This window comes from Pimephales promelas, chromosome 11 (genome assembly GCF_988280905.1).
Source record: "Pimephales promelas chromosome 11, fPimPro1.hap1.1, whole genome shotgun sequence".
NCBI classification, from domain to species: Eukaryota; Metazoa; Chordata; class Actinopteri; order Cypriniformes; family Leuciscidae; genus Pimephales; species Pimephales promelas.
In genome coordinates, this window is record NC_142779.1 from 16,073,188 (window position 1) to 16,087,874 (window position 14,687).

At 37.9% G+C, this 14,687-nt stretch overlaps 2 protein-coding genes across 2 annotated transcripts; both read right to left on the bottom strand.

Annotated features, from left to right (window-relative positions):
* Positions 1-1,880: 1,880 nt before the first annotated feature.
* chata (choline O-acetyltransferase a) lies at positions 1,881-10,522 on the bottom strand. The gene is made up of 15 exons (XM_039671604.2): positions 10,328-10,522; positions 9,898-10,008; positions 9,357-9,548; positions 9,105-9,223; positions 8,297-8,350; positions 8,034-8,214; positions 7,345-7,522; positions 6,969-7,138; positions 6,794-6,894; positions 6,380-6,508; positions 5,398-5,520; positions 5,169-5,307; positions 4,953-5,015; positions 4,682-4,819; positions 1,881-4,561 (listed from the first exon to the last, which is right to left on the bottom strand). The coding sequence occupies exons 2-15, from the start codon at positions 9,943-9,945 to the stop codon at positions 4,283-4,285; spliced, it is 1,914 nt and encodes a 637-aa protein (XP_039527538.2). The 5' UTR covers positions 9,946-10,008; positions 10,328-10,522; the 3' UTR covers positions 1,881-4,282.
* Positions 10,523-11,596: 1,074 nt separating this feature from the next.
* On the bottom strand, positions 11,597-14,016 carry slc18a3a (solute carrier family 18 member 3a). The gene has a single exon (XM_039672064.2). It carries the CDS (start codon positions 13,345-13,347, stop codon positions 11,806-11,808), a length of 1,542 nt encoding a protein of 513 aa, XP_039527998.1. The 5' UTR covers positions 13,348-14,016; the 3' UTR covers positions 11,597-11,805.
* Positions 14,017-14,687: the final 671 nt, after the last annotated feature.

A 14,687-nucleotide genomic window follows, 5' to 3' on the forward strand; every position in this document is an offset into this window, starting at 1 on the left:
TTTTGATTTCGTGAAGATTCTGGACAAAGATTGTTTTGACACCATGCAAGCACATTTTTTTCATCATAGTTTTTTTTTTTCGGTTTCTGAGTTGGGTGTAAGTTATACGTTTCCAAATCTAACTTTATATTGCCTTAATCACTGTCTTGTTGGCTCAAACATAGCATCGTTTTGAAACATGTAAGCAATTCCTAGCAACTGTTAGCTAGGCTTAAAATATGTAATACACATTGGGGTTAGTTCTAACACAGTGTTACAACTAAGCCGCCAAGTGTACAATGATAATCAAATGAAAACAGGGAGCCACACAACTTTTCAGGTTTGAGTATTTATTTATACATTTAAAGGTGCAGTGCCAGTGTGTGATTTTTAGCGACATCTAGCGGTTCAGTTGCGAGTTTGCACTAAGGGCTCAGCCCAATGCTCACCCCTCCCTTTCAAAGAAGCTATGGTGGCTAAAACGGGAAAAAACATATGATCGTCTGACTGAGACAGCAGATAATAGCCAGTGTAAGCCAGACGTGTGTAACATTGTCACTGTTTCTGTACCCCAGTCCATTATAAATCACATAATGGATAAAATATACAAAGCCACAATCAGGTGTGGATCAAGGGTCTTAATATACAATATAATAATAGTTATAATCAGCTGATTGTTTTATATTAGCAGATTAGTTTACTATAAATAAACTTGTTTATTTATTAAAAATATGGCCTGTTTTTTAATGCAATAAAACCTTTAAATATTAATTTTAAGCTAATTTGTATTATTATTAATGTTATTATTATTCATAATAATAATTTTACATGCAGCTGCCACACACAAATCTAATTCAACTTCAGTGACAATATTTTATGATTTCATTTATTATTATTTATTGCTAAACTGTCCAGCTCCAGCCCTTTCCTATATCTCTATCCATGATATTGATTCATAATAGAAGGATGATTGGATGAGGCATGGATGTATCTATCTATAGATGCACAACCAATATCAAACTATACAAATAAAATAGTACTGAATTATTTGTGTTACACACAAGTGCTAAAACTAACCCCTCTGTTTGTTACAATTAACCCTGCACATGGGGTAAGTTGTAACATTTGCACTTCTGTCACTTTCAGTGCTACAGTACAAAATGGTAGGTCCTAGAATAAAACTTTGTGTTCATTTGTAGCAGAGATGTGTGTATAGGAGATCCAGGGGCCGGAGTTGGATCCAGATCTAAGAGGTGGAGATGGGTTGGATTAGTGGGGGTGTTAGGGATCAGGGGGCGGAGATGGATAGGTTTAGGGGTGGGGTTAGGGATCAGGGGGCAGAGATGGGTAGGTTTAGGGATATGTAAGATGGGAGGAGTTGGATCTGGATCCAACTCCTCCCCCTGGATTTCGTGTTCTGCAGTGAGGACCATCTCCCAAATTCCGAGCTCGAAGCCCTCCCCTCCAGACAGAAGCTGCTGCAGAGCAAATGGGTGGTGCTTTCATGTAGCTCCTCCTTGCTAAAGCTCCAGGGAGGAGGAGCAAATGTGATTAGGGCCTAATGGATAGAGCTAGCATATCCAACCACACCCTAACTCTACACAAAACTCTATTTTTCCACCCCCAGAGCTCCAGAGAGGAGGAGCTTGTCATCATGTCATGATTCAGAGTCCGATGTGACATTCTGAAATGTTTAATTTTAACACAACCGTTTCTATGATGAATTTTAATGTACTTGGCAGTTTGCATGTCTTAATGTAATGTGAAATGAAGGATATTTTTTATGCTGTGCGTGGTAAAAATAAATAAATAAGTAATAATAATAATAATAAAAAACCTGTGCCAGATTAAACTATATTCCATTCATAGTTGGTGGTATGAAATACTCAGTGCACACATCATTGGTTTTGATTAGTATATTTTATAGCATCATTAGAATACATTGATATTGATAAATATACCATTTGTCTTTTTAGAACTCTAACATAGAAAAATAAATATCCCAGAGTTAAAGAATATCACAGTTTAAGCACTCCACCACCAGTTTAACAAAATACATTCTGTTACATTACATCTTCACTTTCACATATTTCCCCACTGTATTCCTCATGTTTCCTCATCCTCATGTATTCATGCTCAACATAAGGTCAAGATGTGCAACTAACATATTTTATTAATGATACTAAGGCTATAATTTCTCTATATATGAGGTATAAGTATTCTCTATATAATCTAGTATAACATGATTGAGTGGTTTATTAGTTAATTTCAGCGTAGCTATTTTACTACAGTACATATTTGATCTAGTTATAAAGTGCCAAAATACATTTCTCAAGGCATAAGTTTTAGTTTTGTTTTAGTTTTTTTACATCTACTTTACATTTACTATCATGACTGGTTCAACACATAGGATATACAAATTACGCACATTTAAAAATGGAATTTCACAATATAAAACATATTTTCACTTTTCACTTAATCTGTGTACATTAGACAAACATCAAATATTGTTCCTTTTTTTACATATACTATATAGACCAACTGTGCAACATGTGTCAATGTCATTTTCAGACTTAACATAAGCACATATACAATGATTGTACTTAAAAAAGAAGCTTTTTTTCACTGTTATAAACCATTCGTTTCTGCTATTGCATTGGAAATCAAAAATCCCTGTTACTATTATTGCATTGGAAATCAAGACAACCTCACATATTAGAATCATATTACAATGTTCATTCTTTGCAATGGATCATATTCTTTACACATTTATGCACACTGACTTGTTTTTTAGAGCTTAGACTGCATTTCAAAATATGGCCCATTGAGACAGCACACTTTAAAGCTATAATACCACATATTACAGTATATACTATAATGCCTGGTCCTGACATTTTGTTTGTATACTGCAGACCCAAAATAGACTTTGCTATATATGTTTATTTTTTTAACAGATAGATATTTGATGTGAAATAATTTAAACAAACTTTGAAATGTGTATGTGAGACTCAAATATAAAGTCAAATAGCAGCTTCTGGTCCTTTTCCACAGTCGCCATTCAGAGTTCTGTATCTTGACGGCATCACTAACCATAAAGTGACTCTGACATGATTATTAAAAAACTTTTTGTATATTTTAAACCTGCTTTAGGCCCTAGCAATTTATATATGCTTACTAAACAAGCAGACCAACAGTCCATGATCTCAAAGGCAGCATCATTGAGAATGTCAAGCAACTACTTTAAAAATTCCAGACTGTTCAATGTTGTTTTGGGCAAAAGCGCCATTCTTCAAAAATTCTTCTTTTGTGTTCCACAAAGAAGGAAAGTAATACAGATTAGGAACAATGTGAGGATGGGTAAATGATTACTGAACTTTCATTTTTGGGTAGACTATCCCTTTTATGCTGCCTTTGAAATATTGACAACTATAATATACTTTTAAGGGAAGCTCACACTACACGGCTTTTGGCTGGAATTTGCTGTCGCAAGCAGATTTCCAAATCATGCGACAAAACCCCTGGATCTCGGCCAAATCTGTGTTTGTTAAACTCGAAGTGATCAAGACACTATTTTCAAACCATTTTGATGTTATCGGCACGTGATCTTGTAGTGTGTGAAATGCAATTACTAATTGGAACTAATCCAGCCAGTCACAGTGCCGATGGCATAAACAGGAAATTCCCGTAATCACTTGCGCAAATTTTTCCATGAATTTATTTTGTGTGGACTGCCTCTTGACAAAATGTCTCGTAGTTTGCGCACCTCATACTATGTGCACTACCATGTCAGAACGACGACAGATGACAAGAAACCTTTTAGTGTAAGTGAGCACAGCAATTCAGTCCTGTAGTGTGACCTTGCCCTTATAAAACTGGGCAGGATTCTTAGAGACCGACCTCAGCTATAGTTTATATTTAGAAGGCAGGAGCTACTGTAAATCTGCTTTTTGAATCTGTATACTCTCATAGGCCAAATAATGCCTAACACCTTGTTACTATTTGTTTCTACTATTTGTTTCTATCTGTATACAGGCCAAATAATGCCTAACACCTTGTGTACTATTTGATCTACTTGTTACTATTTTCAATCTCCTTAGAATCTCTATGACACTTCTGATAGTCATAATATTTGGCAATATACAGGAAATGGCTACTTTGACTCTTTTGCATATCAAAAGTATACACCAAATTAGTCTTGCAGTATTTTTAAGACTATAATTTTCTTCCGAAATGTTCACTCTTTGCACAGTCACAGTGGTTACTTCCTGCGTCTTCCATGAGATTTAAACATAGTAGTTTCTGACTATGATTTGTTTCCGTTCTTCATTACCTTGGGAGTTCCCTCCCTCCTTTCTGTGGAGTCAGCTGCTTTAGCTTCAGTGTTGCATTTTAGGCACAGATCTTGCATTTCCTTCAGGCATCCCTCAAGGGTCTTCACAAACAAATCTGAGCAGGTCTCAGCACTGTCACGGAAGCTTGACACGCAGAAGATGATGTGGTCCATCTGAGGATTGTAGCAGGCTCCATAACCGTTAGGGACAACAGGACCATAGCAGCAGAACATCTCCTCAGTAGTAGGAACCTTGGCAAAGACAAGCAATTTTTTGAACAAAAGAGATTGGTGATGATCTAGTCATAATGAGGTGCATGTTTTTAGTTTTATCTCTTTTATTATTTCAAAGTGTTAGGCTTCAAAGTGAACCTGGCTTGTCGAGAGAATGAACTGGATACTGGTGGCATAGGTTGCATCAGAAAACAGCTCTGGCTTTTCCAGTTTGAGCTCCTTGGCAATCTCTCGCAGCCCTAGCAAGTGATTGTCTATTGCCATCCCAGTGATTGCCTGTTTCCAAATAGTGGAAAGGCAATATTTTATTGGAGAGCTGACAGCATGACAATCACAGTTTGATAATCACAGTTAAACATGAGTCTAACTGACAGATTGCATAAATTAAATTCAGTGTCGTTTCACTTACTAGAATTGTGTAATTGGTTTGGACTTTAATGGCAGTCCTAAGCATCTCCATTTTCTCAGCATCCTAAATAAATAAAGGAAGCAAGGGTTGTTATTCCTTCCCTAAGCTATTTCTGTTTTGAGAACCCACACAGCATTTTCTACAAATGAGTTGCCATTTGCATGAAATGCGGGGCAGTTTAAATGAAGTGCAATGGAAACAAACTAAATTGCATACAGTGATTTTGGAGCTATTGGCCATAGCTTTCACAAATGCTAAGGCCTCAGGTGTGGAGGAGCGAATGTTGTCAACTCGTCCCTCTTTAAAACGGCGTATCGATGCACTTTCATAAGTGGGCACGAGACGTCCATGGCATCTGAATGCAAAAGAAGATTTTTTTTAAAGTAAATCTTCATTCTATATTAGTAGTACTAATATAATATCTTCAATTATAGAGAAGGCTGACCTGTAAAATGCAAACTGGAGGGCAACTTGAACATAAGCATCAGGGCTCATTTTCTGTCTCTTGATAAACTCTTTGCCATATCCAGTGAATTTGTTGACATTCATGTCCAGATTTTTTGCAAGTCTGTAGGAATTAACAGTTTGAAAGTCTCTTATGCTCACCAAGGCTGCATTTATTTGATTAAAAAACAGTATTATTGTGAAATTTTTTACTAATTTATTACTAAGAGGACAAAGCTAAATTTTCAGCAGCGAATATGCTGTCTTCAGTGTCTCTGTCTCAGCATCCTTGTGAAATTATTCTAATATGCTGATTTGGTTCTGGTTTTCAAGAATTATTATTATAAATAATAATTTGATAGACAGAGTCTTTTGTAGGCCGTACTATCAACAAAAAAAAGAACAGCATTTACTGTATTTGAAATTTAAATCTTTCTAACATTATAAATGTATACTGTCAATTTTGATCAATTTAATGCACCTTTAATAAATGCATAAATTCCTTTCGAAATAAAAATCTTACTGACCCCATACTTTTAAAGGATAGAGTAAGAATAACACTTCTCTTGTATTTTACACCCTTTTATTTGTCAATTTGAATTTTATTTAAAATGATTTATGTATAAGCAAAATTATATAAACTACCTGTAAATCACTTTCAAAATGCAATTCAATTCAATTTGAGGTATTTTCTACATTGTAAAAACAATATAATCAGTAAGTTATGAAAGTTTTTACATTGCTTTAACTTCAAATTTTTTATAAGTTATACAAGATTCAACTAATTTGGAAGTAAATGTAATTTAAGTTGAAATGACAAGTTGATTGTACTTTTTATTAATAAATAAACAAAGTTTAGTGTAATTAATCAATTGCTATCAGAATGGTATCTGTTAGAGTGTATAGAACTCTAACAGTTACCACTGGTGTATCACCAGTGTAACAGATACTACCCTGGTGTATCACCTGTTTTATTGACTTACTTCTGTAATTTATCTGCTGAGGTCGTGAGGAACGTTTGGATGTCTGGTGAGCACTTCCAGCGCAGTCGTCTGGGGGCAGGAAGCTCGCTCATGCTGGGCGCTCTCACCAGCTTAGAAGGGCTTCCCCTCCTGTGAGAGAAACAGTCTTACAGTCCATCACATTGTGTCTTCACTAGCTTAGCGGCTGTTCTCAAGCTGTGTGTGCACATATCTCAAGTCATCTCATTAGAGTTCTGAGTCTTTGGCAAATACATGAATGCAACTACTGTGCTAGTGAGAATAAGCAAAAGGATATTACAGATTCCTTCAGAAGTGAATGTATTCATCGAATTTGCCAGACCAGCAGTGCATTGTAAATAATCAAAGAGATACTTTGAAATTCATTTCTATAAATAAAATAATAATTTGGCTTACATGTATCTCAGTAGATACTCTGTACAATGCACGAGCACTATTCCCTCAAAAGGGGAGTGTTCACATACAACGCCGCAGCATCCATCTGCACCTATCACAAACTGAAATCGTTACAGTAGTTTAATTTTAGTATTCATCTTCTTTGTCAATTTAGATCCAACTGTGGGTTTTCTACCTGCATGGGCTTGTCGTACCACCGGTTGCCCCCGTTTTTGTCCGGGCCCCCTCCGTGGAGCATCAGCGAAGCTCGGTTGGTATCAGTCAGTTCAATGCCGGAGGGCTCATCCAAACACACCAGACACAGACAGCGTTCAATCACGTCTAGAGAGTCCCTGTTGGTAGAGTCTGCACCCGATTGAGAAATATTACATTTTATAGGTGTGTGAATTCCATTAACCTGTACGGAATTTCTTGTTTTGTCAAGGGGATTTTTTGTACTTGAGTTTATCTGGAAATGCATCTCTCTCTCTCTTGTTTCTTAATGTTTGGATGTCAAATTGCAGGTCTAGTAAAGATACAGCTTGTGTAATTGAGGATAAATGATGTCTGACCTTTGATCAGTACGCTGCGAGCCTCAGCCCACTGCGTTCTGCCATCTGATGTGAGCAGACCGATAGGAGGCAGACGCTCCTCTTCGGTGTCTGCCATCTTTCTGATTCGCTCCAGCTGGGTGTAAAGGTCTTTTTCATTCAGTCGACGAAAGTTTATCACCACGTCAAGAACAAAAAACTGCAAACACATAAAGCATGGTATGGCAGAAAACAGCATAAAATCTTTGTCTTTACAGATTATTTATGACTTTTGGAATCAAGCTTTAACATAATTTGAAAGAAAAGCCAACACATTGTCATCCTAGGGCGTCATATACTGACGCTTTTGACAATGCGTATACATCCAACGCACATGGCACCCTTTAGCGTCAATATAACACGCTTCGGTTATGGGTAGGTTTAGGTCTGGGGTAGGGTTGGGGACTACTAGGAGGTGCCTTCTGGCTTCTCCCATATATATCTGCGTCTCATATTGACGCTAAAGGGTGCCATGTGCGTTGGATGTATACGCATTGTCAAAAGCGTCAGTATATGATGCCTTGGGATGAGAATGGGCTGGAAAAGCATAACCATATAAAAAAAGAAACATAACTAGCAGAATTAGATTTAGATTAGACTTATTTTTCAAGTTGACTAACCTTACAATTTTAAGTTGAAACTTTTTACTGTGAATGTGAAGCAATTCCTACCTGATTCTTACAAGCCACTATTATATGTTCGGGCTCAGGCATAACCATACTCTTCTGAGCCACTAAAGTGTCACTTTTTGGCCCTGGCAAACGGTAGGAGGTGAAGACCTTGTTGTACTGATCCATACACAGGGCCGTCCCAGCCAGCTGCCCGCGAGCGTATTCTACAGGGAGAGCACGTCTGCAACAAATGCAGCATACCTTCATGTTCACAATATTAAAAGTTAATGTGATAACATGTGAAAACAAGGAGAAAAACTTACCCGTCAATTAGAGATTTATACTCTAATACGCCAGAAATGAGATGGGCGGCAAATCTGTTTAGAACAAATATAAGAGTTCATAAATAAACTATTATTTAAAAGATTAATTAAAATTTTTATATTTTAATTTTTTTTTTGTAAAGAAATGTCTTATACTCACTAAGACTGCATTTACTACTTAAACCAAAATGCAATAAAAAGTTAACTTTTGATCATTGCGATTATTTTAAGTAGCTTTTAAAATAGCACTTAATCCAATTTGGCTTTAACAAAATCATTGTTTTTTATTTTATATTCTCATATAAAGACTATTTGTAGACTTTTACTTACCATTATGATACTACTTATATTAATCTCTTAATACAAAATGTAGAAATAATCAATAGGAAACATAACTTTTTCTATATGTTAAGCCTAAAATAGCAATGTCCATTATATGATATATATTGTTTCCCTCAGACATCCATTTTAGGACTGAAATCAACATCAAGTTAGGGTGAAAGGAACACTTTATTTAGACGTTTACTAATCTGTAGATTAAACTATGCTGAATGAGAAATCAAATTTTAGTTAACGAGCCCCTCGATTACACGGCCATATGGAGCTACACAGTTAGCAGATGAGATCATGCAGTTTACAGACCTGACGGCTTTGCACAATCCTAATGCGTATACAGTATCCTTAAATTATGAATACTTTGCATCTCCATTTAAATGAGCTGATATCAATGATGATATGCAGTGAATTCATTGTCATCTCAGTTTAAAGGAATAACAATTGCCTCTGCTGTATCCCCAGTGTCCTGTACCTGAGGACGTCACTTTGACCCTTGAAGTTCTGCTTAGGAAAGACCATAACAGGACTGGAGTTGACAGGTAGTGCTAATCTGTTGCTCAAATACATGTCTTCGAGCCAGTAGTCATACACCTTAGACAATGATCAAGAGAGAGTATGAAGCAAATAAATCACTTTTAAACAATATTAAACTATGTGCCTGCACATTAAAAGCAAAGTTGTTTCCAGCAGTCACTTTTTTCTTAGCAGACAATGCAGTCCATACCCAATTAGCCTTATGATCACTTCTCTCCATCAGCTTTTTCTGTAGAAATTGTCCAATCCCACCAGGTGCTCCAAATTTCTCTACAATAGCCTTGGTCTTATGGAACTGCTCCTCTGGTATGAGGTGACCCATGCATTTCAGGTACGTGTCCAGTGTTTGCTGCAAAGGGGGCACCGGGAGCTTCGGAAGGCCCTAAATTGAAATTAGAGATCAGAGCTTTCATTTATATTTTGGTGCCAGGGACAGCTTAACTAGCTTAGTTTTATAGATCTTAAGTTATTGTTCTCAAGCTAATGAGTCTCTTGTCTAATTAGCCTTGATAGAGTAGTAAATCCTTTATCCTCCAAGTGATCCCTGACAAGTATTATATTTAAATTATTTCACCCTGTATCACTTTTGCTATAATAGGATGTATAAAACAACATGATAATTTATGTTTTATCAATATTGTAGATGACCATGTCTGTTTGAAATGTTAAAAGAGTATGTTTGAAAGACATTTTGTTAAGCCACATAATGCAAACATTAGTATTTTGCTTACACTTGCATCTCCCTGGTCTCTTGCTTCTTCCCTTTTCAAAACCGGCATCCTCGGAGTTGAAGAATTAAATGAAGAAAGATGAAAATCCACTGACACTTTTCCCAGTTCCCTCTGGAACAGATATGCAGGAATGAGAGAGGCTTAAATAGTATTCAATTTAATTTTATAAATATAAATATCCATAAAATAACTAAAAACTGTGCTATCATTTTTTTTAATCATCAGCCACATCGATTAGACAAGGCTATTAGCAACCTTAAATTATTTCAGATTAATTATAATTTTATTATTAGATGCATATAGAAACAGGTATAAAGGATTTGTATAGCATTTCACCGGTAGCTCTATATTTGGTCCTTGTTTGAGGAGGAGGCTGTAAACATAAACGTCCTTGCATTCTCAAAAGTGTCAATTTAAAAAAAGTACTCACCAAAATGTCTTTCTCTTTGTGGATTCCTCCGGTGTCTCAAAGGGTTTATCCAGATTCATAGTCCCGTCGTGTTTTATTAAGAGCAAAGAGCCGCTGATGGTGTCTGTTAACTTGTTTGAGGCGGCATACTTGCGTCCCATTCATTGCAAGTCGGGAGCCTCTTAGGATGCTCCTCAGGAAAGATGCTGAAGGAGCGGTACCTTTTTCAGACTCCTCCCACTCAACTCCATTCGCTCGATGCCATATCTGCCAGCCCACCTCACACTCACTTTAAGTTAAGTCCTTGAAAGAAATGTATGGCCACCTTTCCAAATCTCGCAGAAGAAAAAATGTCTAAACGCGAACGCGCTCGATACTTTAATTAAAACGAAAAGAGGAAAGTCTTGTTAGACCATCTTGCACCATAAGCAATTGCTTTTTTCGTCTTCTTTTAAATGAATAGGTTCGATTTTCGTCTGTTTTGCAAAAAGCATCGTGTACAGAAACCCCTATACACGTCTATTTTGGTTAAACACTTTATAATTATGAATCAATTTTGGGTGTGGAAAGAATGGACAGAAAAGTTGTTGTTTTTTTTATTCACAGCCTTTTCATTATAGCATACATGTAGTAGATATTTATAATGATGTCTTGTTCATGCGTGTTATTTCAGAATATGAATATTTTCGCTTCTTTGTTGTATTTTTGGTGCGTTTTACTGCACAAAAAATACGCAAATGTATTGCTTCCATTTATTTGGAATATTTCGTTTTGTTTTCTGTCACTAATGAATCATTGTCTTTTGTGAGAAAAATTTACCCTAAACCAAAACGAAATCAATTCAAATTTAGATGTAGATATTTGATCGTGTAGATGCATGATGGAAGTCAGTCACACACGGCGCACAACAAGGCGTTTGGTTTCACAGATTTTCTTTTAATTATGTACATTTGATATGCACATATGTACACCATTATTTTCCATAATATACAGTAACGCATTCCAGAAATACACCCTAAACATTTAATACTTGAAACAGACACTGAAAAGGCAGGATTCACACCGCTTCCATCATTTTTTTTTTTCTATGAAGGTGTCAGGTGAAATTTTGCATATTATTTGTAACAGCACAAATTCGGCGGAATAACTTCAACGAAGGCCCATTTAATACGTACACACGCGTCTTCATATTTAATATGTTTGCACCATATTTATATCCCTGAATAATAACTGAATTAATAACTTAATGCAGCGGAATACTAAACAGTGAAATATATATATATATATATATTTTACATGTCGTATATTGAAGAAAAAAATATATTGAGCTCATTGTTTCAGTAAATTGAGTAGCTTAAATTATTTTAAGATTGTATGCGGTTCACCAATAGTTTTCCTCGGGACAACGAGTAACATGTAAATGAGTGAATGAAAAACATTTATATTCAGCAGAGGTTTTAACAGGATTGTAACAGATGATCAAAGATAGACGACTCAAACTATATGTATTCTAGCTCAGACGTCTCTTCTTCAGAGAATGACTTTGATTGTCCAGCAAATGTCCCGTTCTCGTCGATGGGCACACAGTTACCGGCTGAATTGTAGCCGTGCTTCTTTCTTTGGCGTTCCTCCATCTTAATCGTGTCGTACAGACCTGTGGCTCCCTCCTCTATTAACATGTTTCTCTCAGAGTGAGATGGTTTCATAAAGCACACGTTGCGCAGTAAAATCAGGGCTGGTGCGTAAAGTACGTTCGCCAGACCCATGCCCAGATTGAGTTGCACAAACCCTAGATCGTGCACTATTTTACCGGCCACGATGGGGCCCAGCGCGTAAGCAACACAGTAGGAGATGTCTGCAATTGCGTACACACTACCATACACAGACACGTGACGGACATCTACGAGAAAAGCAAGTGTGGGTAATAAAGCTGTGTCTACCAGTGCAATACCGAAACAAATGCCACACAGGGGGATTATCAGCTGCTCGAAGTTTTTGCAAGCCGGCACAATACAAGAGCTAGCACCAATGATAACCATGCCAAGTGCCCCATAGAACCACTGCAAGTGTGGATACTGTGCTGCCAGCTTGACAGTCATATAAACACCTAAAATGTGAGGGAAAAATGCAGGTAGCCAGGTGAGCCCAATCTCCCACTGGGATGAATCCATGGTCTCCTCCATCCAGTTAGCAATGGTGGGCTCCAGAAAAGCAAGGGGGATGTTACATGTGGTCAAAGCTCCTGCCACAACTGCTATGTAGGGATCAATCATTAGTTTGTAAATCGGGGTGCCAATCGGCATATTCTCTCTAGTCCTACTGGAAAAGGGCTTGAGGACAGTCAGGCATAGTACACCATCTGCCAAACATATACAGGCGAGCACAATGAACGGGACGCGTTTGCCTGCGAACTCGTAGAGTACCCCTCCGAACGGAGGCGCGGCCAGGCTTCCGAACGAGATGAACGCGAGGGCAATGCCCAGCGCGCGACTTCTCTCGGGCTCCTCCGTGTACTTGTCTGCGATCATGGCAATTCCTGAAGTGTCTGCGAACGCAGAGCCGAGCCCTTGCAGACTGCGGGCGAAGAACAGAGTCGCGTAGTTCTCTGCGAAGGCAAAAATGCATGTCGAGACAAACATGATACTGAGTCCAATTAAAAGTGGAATGTCATAGCCGACTCGGTCTATGAAAGTTCCGGTCAAAGGATTGACAAGGAGCTGCAGGATGGCTTTTGAGGCGAAAAGCACGCCGATCTGCAAGTCAAAGTTCTCGTTTTGAGTGCTGTTGATTGAAGAATTACCCGTTACATGCGCCTGCTCTGATTCGCTCTCTAAACGCGCTAGATAATCTGGCACAATCGGCACGATGACCATATAAAGCATATTGTCTAGCAGAAGTGCCACACATACAATGACTAGAATAATCCTTCTTTGTCGCTCCGGGTCCTGGATCGCCGTTCCTAACTGTTTAGTTTTTTCTCCCATCTCTGATAGTTTAACGGCGGCGGTTTGCGCCAAGCCACCCGATTCCTCCGTAGCCATGATCCACACGTTGGTTGGTTTCAGCAAACGACTCTCAGCTCTCTTCTAAAATGTGCTTTTCTTCCACAAAAAGTCCTCGCACATTGGGTTGTCCTATCCTTGAATAGTGAAGCCTCGGCGCGCGCGGACCAACTTTTCCTGCTTTACCTTGCAGTCCTTCGTTGCGCGTGCATTTCTTCCCTCTCGACTGCTGTCATGCAGTGTTGTTTCATCGTATTCGGTTGAGGACGCCAAGTCAAAAACTCACCGTCAGGTCAAAAATTCGCCTTCTTGTTTCCCCCCTTATTTATTGGCATTGTAGCCGAGCGCGCGGAGCCCGAATGAGCGTGAATAGATGAATTCACCTGTAGCTCAATGTCATGATTTCTCCTCAGCTGTCTTCTTATTGATGCCATCCAATGCAGATGCGCTTACATGTTGATTCCATTGGAATCGCGCCTCTTTTTTCCCAAGGATGTGACGCACTGTTTGCTACCCCCTCAAGTGCTTCCCCAACCAGCTGGGTCTTTTATGCTCATTTAACACGTCAAGCCCCTAACCAGTAACGCCAAGTTGTGTTTTGCTTTATAACTTCTAAATATTGAGCGAGCTTCTATAGCTGCTTAGGACCACAAACCTTAAGTCACCGAGCTCGGCAGATACGCTGACTGTGAGGAAGATGCATGCAAGTTTTATTTAAGTTGCTCAGTGAGAACTAACTCACTCACTCTCTCGCTCGAAGATGTTATTGATCGCCGCCTACGCTTTCGTTTGTTTTCAGAAACAGACTTTGGAAAGTTATATGCTAATAAATTGCTCGGTGCTAGCTTCTTCTTTTTTAAGACAAGTTGTATTAGGCTATTCTTTGACCGTGATTCCTCTTATTTCAAGTATGATTTTAGATTTCTTTTAGACAGAAAGGGAGAAAGAAAATGTTGAAGAAGAAAAATTACGCACATAATGAGTTATCTACCCCCAATTAGTGGAATAATGTCCATGCATTTCAATTATGCAATGTTAAAATGGGATGTTTGATCATCACACGCATTTTACGATTAAGGACCTCATTGTGTATAAACACACAACGAACATTTCTGAAAAAACATAACATTTGCAGGGGACATAGCATCAATTTATTTACACAGTAGCAAACATTTTATCGTTTAAAAATAATTTATATATATATATATATATATATATATATATAGTATAAAAATCGCTGTGTCGGTAATCTCTGCAATTTATTACATTTCAGCACCACAGTGGGTTGGACAGCTCCCGTCCTTCAAAGCAAAGATTGATCTGCTGTAAACTGTGAAGATTTGTCCGGAAGCTTTCAAGGTAGTGACAGGAATAAGCAT

Coding starts and splice junctions, on each gene's coding strand:
- slc18a3a (XM_039672064.2), bottom strand. CDS start 13,347: ATGGCTACGGAGGAATCGGGTGGCTTGGCGCAAACCGCCGCCGTTAAA.
- chata (XM_039671604.2), bottom strand. CDS start 9,945: ATGCCGGTTTTGAAAAGGGAAGAAGCAAGAGACCAGGGAGATGCAAGT. Junction 9,224..9,356: donor GTGATCATAAGGCTAATTGG/GTATGGACTGCA, acceptor TCATTGTCTAAG/GTGTATGACTACTGGCTCGA. Junction 5,016..5,168: donor CCAATAGCTCCAAAATCACT/GTATGCAATTTA, acceptor TTATTTATTTAG/GATGCTGAGAAAATGGAGAT.